Source organism: Gigantopelta aegis, chromosome 3, assembly GCF_016097555.1.
Source record: "Gigantopelta aegis isolate Gae_Host chromosome 3, Gae_host_genome, whole genome shotgun sequence".
NCBI classification, from domain to species: Eukaryota; Metazoa; Mollusca; class Gastropoda; order Neomphalida; family Peltospiridae; genus Gigantopelta; species Gigantopelta aegis.
The window spans coordinates 30,926,575-30,941,667 of NC_054701.1; the positions used below are offsets into that span (position 1 = coordinate 30,926,575).

Consider the following 15,093-nt stretch of genomic DNA (forward strand, 5'->3'; position numbering starts at 1 on the left):
CGCAAACTGACACTGTAGCCACAACGACAGCGGGTTTCTTCTTTCAAACATTAAACAGTATGTCACAACTACATAAACCTTCTATCTCATTTTATGCGATAGCTCTGTCATCAAGATCACGGTTATTTTATGTTGCTTGTCGTAGAATCAGTCCCCACCGCCCGGCTGGATAGGCACATTTAGTTTTCCACACACCAGTCGGTGCTGCGTGGCTGGTATATTAAAAGACACGGTATGTACTATCCTGTCTGTTGAAAGTGCATATAAAAGACTACTTGCTACTAGTCAGTAAGAGAAATCCAATAATCGGGGCGGGACGTAGACCAGTGGTAGAGCGCACCCCTGAGGTGTTGTGGATCGCAGGATCGATCGCCGTCAGTGGACTCGGGGGGGGGGGGGGGGGGTTTCCCCGCGTTTACATCAAAAGCCGTAATACGGTATGTACTGTATATGAGAAAGTGCATATGTGCATATAACAGATCCCTTTTTACTATATCGCTGTGAGTAGCCTATGTGGCAGCAGGTTGTTTCCTCTCTTTCTGTAGGTGAAGGGGCGGGATTTAACTCAGTCGGTTGAGTGATCGTTTGATGTGCTTGCGTCGCAGGATCGAACAACCTCGGTGGATCCATTCAACTGATTGGGATTTTTCTCGTTCCAATCAGCGCACCACACCTGGACAAAGGCCGTGGTATGTGATTTCCTGTCTGGGGAAAGTGCACATAAAAGATCCCTTGCTGCATTAGGAAAAATGTAGCGGATTTCCTCTGATGACTACGAGTCAGAAACCAAATGTTTGACATCCAATGATTACTTAATCAATGTGCTCCAGTGGTGTCGTTAAACAAAACAAACTTCTTCTGTAGGTGAAATGTCGATGTAATATAACCTATGCTAGATATCAAACAGACGTAGTTAAAAATGTGCTGAGGTGTCGCTAAATGAATATTACTTTCCTTCCCGTTGGCGCTTTAGACGAAATGTCGCATCTAGGCCTACTGTATTAGACACCCAACAGCCGCAGTTCAAGGTGGCCTTCAGAACACTGGATTACTAATAGCCCTCATTTAAAACTGGGCTAAGATTTCTTGCGGTTTCGTCAAACAAGTATATATGTTATCATTTCAAAATCCCATTAATATCCCAGTCTTCCGGGTTCTCCGCCCATACATCACTCACACGTACGTACGGTAATTAATAGTTCGGCTACCTGTCACATACGTCAGCATGTTTTACAGGTATACAATGGATTATAGGGAGTGTGGACTTCCTATGTTGGACAATCTTAAAACTAATCGTGTATCATAACCAAACCAGGCGCATGTGCAATGGAGGCGAGGGGGGGGGGGGGGGGGGGGTTCGGGGGTCGAACTCCTCCCTGCTGAAGCGATTTTTTTTTTTTCTTATATTTTCCGGGGAAGTATGGCTTATCCCCGTAGAAACTTCGCTCGCCACAGTCTATACCATCCCCCCACCTGCATAAATTCCTACCCACGAGTCTTCTGACGCAGATTTAGGCAAGGGTCTAAGAAGCCAGCTCCCCTTATTTTAAGGTCAGATAATTACTGTGCCCTTTTATTGGGTGATTCATAATATAAAAAATGTCCCACACAAAACATTTTCTTATGTTATCTAGTGATTGAAAGTTAATGTGCACTATAACATCTACTGAATAAATGAAAAAAAGAAGAAAAAAGTTTGGTTTGGTTAACGATACCACTAGAACACATTGATTTGTTAATCATCGTCTATTGGATGTCAAAATGTCTTAATTCTGACATACTCTATTTTGTTCCATTAGTAGCAAGGGGTATCTTATATGCACCATCCCACAGACAGGATAGCACATGCCACAGCCTTTGATATACCAGTCGTGGTACACTAGTTGGAACGAGAAAAAGCCCAAGAGCCACCGACAGGGATAGATCCTTTACCGACCGCGTATCAGGCGAGCGCTTTACCACTGGGCTACGTCCCGGCCTTAGTATTTTGTTGTTGTTGATTTTTTTTGTAGTTTTATAAAATGCAGATGAACTCTTGATTTTCAGAAGAAAAAAAATTAAAATTGTATTAATTGCTTCGAATCAAATACTTGCATTTCGACTGACTACAGAGCCAACGATTACTATTTAAATATCACAATACTGGGGCCCATTCATTTCACAAAACATCGTAAGTTTACGTCTGCAACTAGCAGTTGAACCGGTCATACGTTTACATGTGTTTGGCATCTATTAAACGCAGAAAAGTATATAATTATGGAAAATGGAGCACTCTAAAAACAAAAGAAAATGAAATGTGATAATTTTAAACTACATTAGTTTCACTGTTAGTAGTAATAAGAAACGTTGTTTAGTCGTAGATTTACGTCTACGTGCAAAATTAGGCTTACGATGTTTTGTGAAATTGAGCCCTGGCTGCAAACACCAATTGTAAATACAGACTCCCATAAGCAGATTTTATGAGTAGGCGATATCGAAAATATATATCAAATATATGTCAAATATAAACAAGCAACGCCAACAATATCAACTGTATTATATTATAAACAAAACAAAAACAGGTACGTGTAATATCATCTTATAAATAAATGTAGTCAACGATTTCTTAAAGATACCATTCCGCCGAAATAAACGAATGTTCATGTAACACACCACCATTTGTCGTGTCGTTACTTGCTGTAGCAGCTTAATATAGTCCGGTTTAGGAAATAGTTACTTATAAAAAAAACACCTAAAAAATTCTAATATGTTTTTTTTAAATACTGCATGGAGTAATTAATGGTGGTGTGTAACCTTCACGTTGTCCGTCACACATCCATTATACGGTCCGCTTTCGCAGACTATCGTGTTCAGTCTAGCGAACCGTTTTGTCAACTGATTATTCTAGAGTTACAATGACAGTCGTCATGATCTTTGACTCACGATTACCACAGTCCTAGAATTCGTAATATCCATAATACTGTTTCGTTTAATTTTAATTTCAACATATTTAAACGGATGTTACGAAGCTTTTATATGTTTTCTAGCTTGTGCACTGCTAGCGTTTCGTCTCACAGACTTGGAGTTCATGGACAGAGCCATTCTGATCTGACAGAGCCACGGTTTTTCCTTGAATGAGTTGGCAATGGACATGGATTTGATAGCTCGCTCGCGAGAATTAGCTCCCTTTGAGCGGGAAATGAGATCCATGAGCGGGCCGAAATACTCATCCTCTCGCTGCCCGTTAAGATAAAAGAAAGGTCGGCTGTCCGTCTCGTTGCTGATCAGTGGAAGTGGAATGGCGTTCTCCGTGCCTTTGGCTTTCGAAAGCATAACCGCAGACGTCAACCTTTTCCGTCTGACCTTACGCTTCTTCACGCTGCTGTCCGGCGTGACGTCATCGGATTTGGACCCTTCGTCTGCGACGCTGGAAGTAGAAGTGACAGAGGTCACCGTGTCTGGGTTCTGGGACTTTTCGCTTCTGTCGGTAATCGTGAGGTTCACGTTTGGCATCGACTTGAACAGCTTGCTTTGAGTCGGATGGAAGTAGGCACGTTTCGACTTCGGGTACGATTTATCGTCTGTTCGACTGCTCTCGCTCGCCAGCTCCTCTCGTTGTGACATGCTGACGTTAGCAGTGGATAGACTAGCGATTTTCAGTCGCCGCGATTGTTCGCTTATAGACGGAAATTTGAGCTGTTCGGAGTTAGAGGACGATGCTGTGTAAAGAGTCCCATCGTGCGTCTTCGTCGACGGTGATTTTGATAATTTTTCATCCGTCTCGCTGTTGACCAAGTCCTTGATTTGAGTGAGTTTTGTTGGAACAGCAGGATTTGGTTTAGATTTGTCAAACATCTTTTTCAATTTCTGGTCCGGGGTTTTGTCCATTTGTAAGGCCTTCAGTTTGAGCACTGCCCCAGCCTGTCTGAAGTAGTGGTCAGGGTCCTGAGACTGCGTCAGATTCGACAACTGACGCACGGACCTGGAAGGTTTCTGTTTCTCCTTGTCTTCTCTTATGATCTGCATCTTCGGCTTTCCATTCATGGGACTGGTAGAGAACCCATCCACAATAATGCCGTACCCGACAAGCGGGCCATTGAAGCTACGACGCTTTAGAGACGATTTAGCAAAGCCGTATTTCAGATAAGCTTTCTCTTTTGCAGTTTCACACCAGCATTTGATACGATGGTAAGTGACCAAGCTAAACGACTGGTTTTTGGAAAAGTTTACGCGATTCATCTGTTTGGTAAGCAGGAATGAAGCGCACGGCTTGATCTTCTTTCTGAGAGCTAGGTTAATTGCAGCCAGTCCATTTCCGTCCTTAGCCAGCAGACACGTGACGTCGTGGTTGACGAACAGTCGCAGTATCCCCAGCTGACCCATCTCTGTGGCCTGGTGCATGGGGGCTTTGTAAGTCTCGATGTGGGACTCCGCCTTACACCACATCCTCTGTGGGTGCTCACCTATTGACTCGGAGGAACTTGCGCCCTGCCTCAACATACAACGAGCAAGGTCAACGTTTCCGAAGTGGGAAGCTATGAAGAGAGCGACTTTGGTTTGGAATCTACAAACAACCTCGTCCGAGGACAGTTGCGACAACACCTGAGGCGTGAAACCCATTATACATAAGTTGATGAATTCGTTATATCCATCCCAATTCTCCAGCTTCAACGTTTGGCCCACGTCTAGGCCGTATTCGTCCAAACAGTGTCCGTCGTACATCTCCCGGCCTTCTAAAGTCGTAAGACGAAATATTGCCATGGGAAGCCCGGTCTTGTTCTGAGCAATGGTTCGTAAGTCTTTCACGGGCATGCGGCTGACGTTAATGTTCCCCACTATGCTCACCACCTCCTTGTTATGGGAACAGCGGATGTAGAGGACAGGTTTGATTTCCTCCTTCAACTGGATGCGCACCGTGGTTCCAGGGACGATGCCGAGATCGCTGAATATCCAGTCGTCTCCGAGGTCTGCGCCGCCGTACGTGAGCACGAGGATCTTCTGGTCGTGTCTGCAGACGTCCATGGGGATGTTGAGTCGCACCTGAATCATGATCTTCACGTCCTTCACAGTGGCGCCCGGGGGAACGTCCACCGTCACCCTCTCCCCCTCGAACAGGCCAAACACTAACATAGTCCTGCGTGTATTATAAGTAATGTATTTCAACTGTTGTTACTCAAACACTAACATAATCCTGGGGTATTATAAGCAATGTATTTCAACTAACTGTTGTTACTCAAACACTAACACAGTCCTGCTTGTTGCAGCAATAATCTATTAACACCAACTGTTGTTACTACAGTGTGTATATATATACACACACACTGGATGTAATATGTTACCCGTATTTCATTAGTGTTGACACAGTAACTCACATGTGGTTTACAATCGTCCAAAGCACCGTCACCGACAGAATTCGTTTAGAGATCTGTGTCAAAGAAATGTCATCCACAGAAATATGTCAAACAGAATTCATCCACAGAATCATGGAATCTACTCCCACAAACATGTCAAACGGGATTAACCTCTATCCAACAAAAAGCTGTTGTGCTTTCCACTTTATTTAGAACACGTAATACTAATTACGAAAGCGTTTTGAAATGAGATCTGTGTCACACCCATGTATTACGTTTTAGAACCAGCCGCTACTCCGTGAAAGTCTTTTGGTGATTTCCTGGCACTTCGAGATATCCGGGCTGTTCGTAACACCGCGTGTTGGTCCAGACTGGTACAGCCTTGTGTTCTCTGCAAAGACAGAAATAAGAACTGGTTGTTATTTGCCAGTCAGTCAAACTCAACTATTTCATAATGCCTCTCGTTATTCAATTCAAACAACAATCGCATCACAAAGCTATCCAAGCGGTATTGCTGAAGGACTTGCGTAACCAAAATGGACGCTTTCTTCACACCATTATCGGATAAATACAATACAACTGATTGCCGGATTATACAAAAGCCGTATTAAGTTTCTGACGCCAACATGCTTTTAATAATCTGGCGACAATGATGTAATTTTTATTTATTCATATATTACCAAAATGCCGCTTCTAAATGGATTGCATTTGTTAGATGGTATGTTAGAATGCCTTTTTAACCATCCTCCCACGCCCTCCTCTCCCATCTCAACAAAAAACCCTCAACTCTATCACATATGTCACTGTTACCATGGAATTTAGTCTTTCTTAGTTTCCAAGACACTTCATTTCATTTTAACTGGAATTGTGTGCTTCTATCCAATAAAGGTTCAATCATGTTGTTAGAAACAGGGGTTATTGGTTATTTGCTATACACAGAGAGATTCCCGCCCCGGAACCGGCCCCTGACGATGTCAGAGGTCGGATCTGGGATGGGCGTGTCTGAACCTACTTTTGGATGGGGCACGTAAAAAGTTCCCATACCCATACAGAGAGAGAGAGAGAGAGAGAGAGAGAGAGAGAGAGAGAGAGAGAGAGAGAGAGAGAGAGAGGGGGGAGAGAAGTCTGTATAATGGCATCACACCTCCTCAGTGAGCCGTTTAAACTAACTCAAGAGTTGGAGCCGTTGAAACTAACTCAGAGTTCATGGGCGTAGGCTGGGGGGGTTCGGGGGGTTCGGACGAACCCCCCCGCTGAAGCAAATGGTCCGCTTTCAGAAGTAAAATATTACTATTTTTTTTTTTTTTTTTTTATTATTATTAAATTTTGTTTAACACAGTGCTGTATATGGCTCTATATTCATATAGGCGTCCATGCGTGCCCGTCGCTTGTTATTACATAGTTTTATTTTGTTATAAAATAATGTAGTACACCGAGCTCATGTTAAGCTTTCGAAATGTATGGTCATCAACAAGGATATGACGTCAGACGTTGACGAAAATATGATCCAAAGACATAGAAGCCTGGTGATTTCGAATTCCAAACGTAAGTACTTGCAAATGACACAGCCCAAACTACATGTACCTATATGCACTAGTAGCGGCAGTATACTTATTTCAGTTGTTTTCCAGCCTAATTTTGTTTTGTTCAAAGGATAAGGAACATACACACTCGTTTTCAATATTTGATGCGCAAGCCAAAAATTAAAGCCGCATTATCGCCCAACCATACTATCCAAAGACATCTTATCTGCTCAGTGGTGTAGGAAGGTGATTTCCAAACGTAAGTAGGCCCTACTTGCAACAGATATTCCCCCAACTATCAATATGCACTTAGACTAGTAGATATAGTATACTTATTTCAGTTGTTTTCCGGCCTAATAAATTGTTTGTTCAAAGGATAAGGAACATACATGTAGCACTCTATTTTGAATATGTGACACGCAAGCCAAAATTAAAGTCGCATATCGCCTAACCATGTTATCCAAAGACAGTGCTCCACAACTAGTTAACGAAGGTCATGGTATGTGTTATCCTGTCTGTGGGATGTGCATACAAAAGAGCCCTTGCTGCTAATCGGAAAGAGTAGCCTATGTGTAAACATAATTATGGTCCTTGACCATATGTCCGACGCCATATAACCGTAAATAAAATGTGTTTAGTGTGTCATTAAATAAAACATCGGCAGTGTCGTACCGGATATACGTTTTTTCATTGGTTCGTATCGATAATTTGATGTAATTTTAGTAAGCGACGCCAGCTTCTCTGATAGCACAGTGCATTTTACTTCATAAACATGTTGGTAATAAATAAAATACCGCACTCGTTTCACTAGATATCATTAATTTTAGAAAACTCATGAACTTCCCAAAGTATCTGACCTCACTTTCGTTCGGTTAGATACCTTTGGGAACTTCATTCGTTTCGTAAAAATGATATCTAGGGAAAAACCTGTTTAGTACTCTCTTGCTCACTCTCTTTTCCCCCATCTCCCTCTATCTCATGCATACGTGTCCACACACACACACACACACATACACACTTGACATTGACAACTTACCTTAAGCTTAAAATGTCCAGTACTCATGGTGACTGTCATTTTAGAGTAGGCCTACACGATAGGTTTTATTAGCGAACAAACAAGAGCTTTTTAAAATAATTTTTGTGGTCATATTTTACTGTAGGAAACATGCTAACAATGTAACTTTAAATAAAACAGTAGAGCTAGTGTTGTTGCCTAGTTAGGCCTCGCATTATTGATAATATATACTGTAGTTCAACTCGAACCTTTGATCGTTGTACTCCGTTTTGAATTACGTATGCAACTTTCTATTCCAATCCAATACAATGGAATAAATGAAAGTATAACTTAGTGTGGTTTTAAATTGTTTGCAGCAAACATTCGAGATGGGCAGGCCAGAGAAAAGAAAACAGGAACTGAAAATTGCATCCAAGAGATGTCAATCCCTGGATAAATTCTTTAACAATAAACGACCACGACCAAGAGAAGGGCAAACCCAACAGGCACCACGAGAAGAACGCCCGACTCCTGACGAAAAAAAGTAATCCATCAGAATCGCCATCAGGGTCTGCTAGCGAAGGATACAAAGAAGAATCCCAAACCAAGACACCTACTGCAACAATTAACGATATTGGACATATCATTACTGCAACAATGTCAGTACTAGATATTAAAAAAGCAATTGAAGGACTCTCTGATGGAGAAAAATATACACTAATCAAACACCATAGCCAGCCGTCCGAAACATATACATTTCCTATAATATATGTTGGTGGCTGTAACCGCAGTTTTAAACTCAGCTGGTTGAAGGAATATCAATGGTTAGTTTATAGCCAAAAACTCGATGGTGCCTTTTGCATCATGTGTTCACTTTTTTCTGTATGAATCGAGAAGGGAAAGGGCAATTTGTCAATCGGCCATTTATAAATTGGCAAAAGAAGTCCGAAAAGTGCAAAAGCCACGAAAGCAACGAGTACCACCAAGAGGCAATGCAAATTGCAGACACGTTCATCAAAAGTATTGAAAATCCTAATGCCACTATTCCAATTTTGATGGAAAAACAATAGGTCAAAGAACATTGACAAAAACCGAGAAATACTTCGATGCATTGCAGAAGCAATTGTGTATTGTGGCAAGCAAGGTATAGCATTACGTGGGAAGAACGAACACTTGGAGGATGAGAAAACAAAACCGGGAAATTTTCTCTCCTTGATCAAGGTACTGGCTAGGTATTGCTCAACCTTACATGAACATTTAATGGAGCCACAAATGAAATGTGTCACTTACTTGTCACCACAAACACAAAATGAGTTACTCGATGTTATAGGCAATCACATAATTCTCGGTGACCTTGTCCAAGAGATAAAGACAGCACAGTTCTATAGTATCATGGCGGATGAGGTGACATCTCATAACACTGAACAGCTGGCTCTGTGCGTCCGCTTCGTGGATTCAGATGAAAATATTAGGGAGGAGTTCATACAATTTTCAAAAGTGATTCGCACCACGGGTGAATATCTGGCCAATGAGATCATTCACATACTGGAAAACCTTGGTATACCATTGAAAGATATGCGTGGTCAAGGATATGATGGGGCGAGTAACATGTCATCTGGTCGAGTTGGCGTCCAGGCTAAAATCCGAGAGCATGCTCCATTAGCAACATATGTGCACTGTAGTGGCCATTGCTTAAATCTGGTTATAAGTCACGCCTGTAAACATACCAGAAGTGCGTAACATGATCGACAAACTTAAAGAACTGTTGCCTTTTTTTTTTCCGAAATAGCCCAAAGAGAAATGAACTTCTTGAGTTGATTACAGCGATTAAAGTCGAGAACCAAACAAGGAGAAAAACTTTAATTGATCTCTGTCGGACCCGATGGGCGGAGCGCCAAAATGCCTACCAACACTTTTACCAGTGCTATTTCTTTATTGTTGATGCCCTACAGGTGATCGGCTACAAGATGCATCTTGAAGAATACAATGGTCTACATGAAGGTTTTGCAGAATTGTATTGGGATTGGAAAACACAGACCCGCAGTGATGCGCAGCAGTTGCTCACTGGTATAACAAGTTTTGGCTTTATTATAGTTTTCCTCACAGTCTACCAATATCTCTCACATCTTTCTGGACTTACTGTTCAGCTCCAAAGCTCCTCTCTGGATATTATTCATGCATATAATGCCGTGAACGATATTAAAGATATCTACAAGAAAGAGCGCCATGACGTTGACAGTAATTTCGAATCTGTAATTTTCAAACAGGCAGAGAGAATGGCAGCAAAAGTGGGTGTTGAGCCCAATAAGCCAAGGGTCAGTGGGAGACAGATATACCGTGCCAATAATGCTGCAAGTAGTACTGTACTGGAACACTACAAACTGAACTTGGCAATTCCTTTCTTGGATCATGTGTGTGAAAATTTAAACTCTAAGTTTTCTGGACTGGCTAAAACTGCAATTTCACTGCTAGGACTAGTACCATCTATACTTTGTGAAAACAACATGTCGATTGACGAAATCCTACGTATGTACAACGAGGATCTCCCATCACCCGAGGTGACCGACCTAGAATTGAAACGTTGGAAAATGCGATATGAAAATGTGTCACCTGAGAGGAGACCTTCTACTCCAGCTGCTGCGTTGAAGGATTGTGATGGAACCCCATTTTCCTAACATAAAAACTCTTCTCAGGATCGCATGTACTATTCCAGCAACCTCCTGTGAGTGCGAACGAAGTGCAAGTTCATTAAGGCGTTTACATTCATATGCGAGGGCAACGATGGGGCAAGAACGCCTGTCTGCATTGGCACTCTTGCACATTCATTACGATAAGGAGATTGATCTTGACCGTGTCGTGAACGTGTTTGTACAATGTCATCCAAGGCGTCTTGAACTCTCATCGATAATTAAACCATAAACCAGTTACGATCTAGTAAGTGGAATTTCTGTGGTTTGTTGTTCGTTTGTATTGTTTCTTTGGGTTTTTTAAAATATATAATTGTAATATATATATATATATGTATACGTTGTGTGTGTGTATGTGTGTGTGTGTGTGTGTGTGTGTGTGTGTGTGTGTGTGTATGTGTGTGTGTGTGTGAACAAGGGTCCACTTGGTTCATATCCGAACCCCCCCATGACCAGGTCACGCTACGCCCCTGGAGTTGAAGCCGTTGAAACTAACTCAGAGTTGAAGTCGTTGAAACTAACTCAAAGTTGGAGCCGTTGAAAGTAACTCAAAGTTGGAGCCGTTGAAACTAACTCAGAGTTGGAGCCGTTGAAACTAACCCAGAGTTGAAGCCGTTGGAATTAACTCAAAGTTGGAGCCGTTGAAAGTAACTCGGGGATGGAGCCGTTGAAAGTAACTCAGGGATGATGGAACCGTTGAAAGTAACTCAGGGATGGACCATTTTCTAACTCAGGGATGCAGCCGTTGAGACTAAGTCAAGAATGGAGCCGGCGAAACTAACTCAGGGATGGAGCCGTTGAAACTAACTCAGAAATGAAACCATTGACAGAAACTCAAGAGTTGGAGTCCGTACTAGGATGCGAACCCAGTACCTACCAGCCTAAAGATTTCTGATAGACTTTTCTACAGACAGGATATTACACACCACTGATATACAAGACGTGGAACTCTAATAATTAATGTCTACAGAACTCTACGTTTCCAGACAGGCACGTATCCAAGTACAAATCGAGTTCAATGTGACTTAACCTTGACACAAGAACCTATGTTTTAGTGTTATATATTTCCGTACCTTTTAATATTTCTCACCGATTTACGGGACCGATTAGTGACATATAGATTTTCATAATTCGGGGTATGGGGTTCAACCAACAGGTGTTCTATTATATGATACAATTAATACCTTCATCCCGGGTTTTATCTTTGTTTAACAGACTGTTTTAAAGCACACGTACCATACGTATACAGACGTTATCTCGAGTTGATCAGCCTACAGCCAAATGAACGTCAAATGAAGCGAAACAAAACCGACCTCCGTACGTAAGGTATGACGTCAACACTGATATAACCAATCACAGGACTGTCAAACAGGATTCATTCACAGACATATACAAAAACCAGAATTAACTTCTTAGCAGAACCCCCCCCCCCCCTCCCCCAAATCAGATTGTGCCTGCAACGTTTTACACTCGTTTACTTTTCGAGCTTATATCCAATTAAAGGCGCAGTTTCAAAACAGTTTTTTTTTTAATGACACCACTAGAGCACATTGATTTATTAATCATCGACTATTAGATGTCAAACATTTAGTAATTTTGACAGTCAAAGAGGAAACCCGCAACATTTTTTTTCCCATTAGTAGCACGGGATCTTTTATATGCACCATCCCACAGACAGGATGGCACATACCACGACCTTTGATATACCAGTCGTGGTGCACTGTCTGGAACGAGAAATGCACAGTTTCAAAGTTGTACTAAAATATTTATTAATTTGTCTTGTGAAATATAAATATTATACCTTGAATTACATACCCACACAAAATCATATACATATACTCTTCAAAAAAGGTAGGGGAACTCTAATAAGAATTTATAATTGCCAAAATTGTAAGGTAGGCCTATATTAGCTGTGAGGAATGGTTATATGATAATAGTGAATTAACTGGGCAAACATTACAACCGATAGTTCAGTATTACAGTAGGTTTTATGACCATCAAAGATCTTGAAGTGAAATTTGAAAGTTGACGGGGTTTTTTTATCAGTAAATCGCAAATTCAAACAATAAAAATGACTAAAAACAAAACAATAACAACTGTATGATCAACAGAATGAAAAAAGATTGACAGAAATAATGTTCCACAGTGATTAATGGATCTTCCTGGAAATGGTCAAAATTGAGAATAACACCCTACGCACGTGTACGGGGCAACTGCGTGATGCACGTACAAACTATGAAATGTGTTTTGGCGTGTTCATAAACAGACCTGAACGTTCTTTACTAGGATGTCTGTGGACTAATAGTTGATATTAATATTTAGGTTCCCCTACTTTTTTTGAAGAGTATATAATTTATATATCTGCATAATTTAATAAGGATGACGCCAACACCACAAGATGCGGGACGCAGCCCACTGTTAAAGCGCTCACGTGATGCGCTGGGCTATTTCTCGTTCCAGCCAGTGAACCACGATTGGTATATCGGAAAATGCATTTAAAAAAGAACATCTGCTTGAGCAGAGGATGAGTTTCGATCCCCGAAACCCCGCACACCCGCCAGCATGCAACTTGGAACATGGGCACGGAAAAACATATCAAAGAATCAGTCGATCAGTCAGTCAGTCACTCACTCAGTTTATAAATGAATGAATGAATGAATGAATGAATGAATGAATGAATGAATGAATGAATGAATGAATGAATGAATGAACGAACGAACGAACGAACAAATGAACGAAAGAACGAACGAACGAACGAAAGAAAGAACGAACGAATCGGCAAATACTCAGTACATAGTTCACCTAGCTGGTAGAGATCAGCTAAAATATATATTTAAAACTAACACACTTTGTAAACCTTTAATAGTCCGTCCCATTACCGTTGACTTTTCAGTTCAACTTTTAAGACTTTGTTTATTAGGCATACTATAAAAGTTATTCATAGGAGTTATTCCACTCGACAGGGCTATAAAATGTGTTTGGTCGTTACCATAACGCAAGGATCCCCGGCGTCACAAAACCGTGAAATATACGACATACACCTACCATATAACCGTGAAAAGTGACACTCGAGCGTGTGTTACGGCGATAAACAACGCACACTAACACGCATTAAACTGGTATGTAATATCAAGCTACAAAGCTATTGATTTTTCTGAAGAAATGGTCACGCCTAATTTACAAGCCATTCGACCTACAATCGTTACGCCTCATCACTGCGGTTGGTCTAATATTTGGACTAAGGTTTAAAAGTTTGCTTTGTTTAACGAGACTACTAGAGCACATTAATTTTTATTTATTATCGGCTATTGGATGTCAAACACTTGGTCATTCTGACATATAGTCTTAGAGAGGAAAACCGCTACATTTTTCCATTAGTAGCAAGGGATCTTTTATATGCACCATTCCACGGACAGGATAGCACATACCATGGCCTTTGGTACATCAGTTCTAAACCACTGGCTGAAACGAGAAATAACCCAATAGGACCAACAACGGGGGATGGATCCTTTACATCTGGGCTACAACCTCCCCCCCCCCCCCCCCCCCCCCCCCCCCCCCCCCCCCGACCCCCCCCCCCGGGCCTGAAAAGTTTTACCATGTATTTCCATCATTATACTCACACTATTAGTTGTAATACATGTAGAAATGCGTCGGGAACACTATATATGTTTGGTAGTATGAATAAACGTTACAGATTCGGGGATTTTCGTTTAATTCAGGTACGCCTATGTATGTGATACTTGGGGGGGGGGGGGCAAGAGAGAGCGAGAGAGAGAGAGAGAGAGAGAGAGAGAGAGAGAGAGAGAGAGAGAGAGAGAGAGAGAGAGAGAAATGGAATCCGTTACCGCCACATAATCTTACCCAACCGAAAGAATGAATATTTTATGTGCACATTCTTCATAGGCTAGACGGCAAAATCCCCCGAGTTCCTCAAGGGGGATCGATCCTAAGACCTATCAGACGAAATATTTAATACTGAGCCACATTCGCCCCTGTACGCAATGAGGGGTTGCAGCAGTGCAGTCCTACACACAAAACAATAATTACAAAAATACTTGAGTGCTGCTATTAAATGCTGTGGCCCTTTTGATATGGGTAGACGTATTGATTTGCTCATGATATTTGTCGGAATGTGCATATTAATCATTTCTATAATGGACATTCACATAATACGTTTCCATTCGTTTTTAGTGGTGTAATTTGAGAAGTTAAAAGCAGTCATTTTGAAAATTGTATTAACGGGTAAATGCTGTGCTGTATACGACGAATAAATAAAGCTAGTAAACTACATACAAAATGGTGCCATACTCAGTACGTCAGTACACAATCTAGTTGTATTGTAAAGTTTACAATTTGTTTTGCTTAACGACACAATTAGAGGCCATTAATTTATGAGTCATCGGCTATCGTCATTGTGACACGTAGTCAGAGGAAGCCCGCTACTGTTTTTCTTTCGCAGGAATATTTTATGTGCATGTCCCATAAACAGAACAGGACATACCACAGCATTTGATATACAGATCGTGTGGCACTGGTTGCAACAGGAAAAACAAACC

General features: G+C 41.4%; 1 protein-coding gene across 2 annotated transcripts in view; it reads right to left on the reverse strand.

Annotated features, from left to right (window-relative positions):
* Nucleotides 1-2,523: 2,523 nt before the first annotated feature.
* Nucleotides 2,524-15,093, reverse strand: part of LOC121367879 (protein ANKUB1-like) — a 29,572-nt gene continuing 17,002 nt past the window's right edge. For both annotated transcript variants that reach the window (XM_041492322.1, XM_041492320.1), the window contains exon 2: nucleotides 2,524-5,721. In XM_041492322.1, the coding sequence (XP_041348256.1) occupies nucleotides 3,001-5,109 (2,109 nt within the window). In that variant the 5' untranslated portion in view covers nucleotides 5,110-5,721 and the 3' untranslated portion in view covers nucleotides 2,524-3,000. The remainder of the gene's footprint in view (nucleotides 5,722-15,093) is intronic.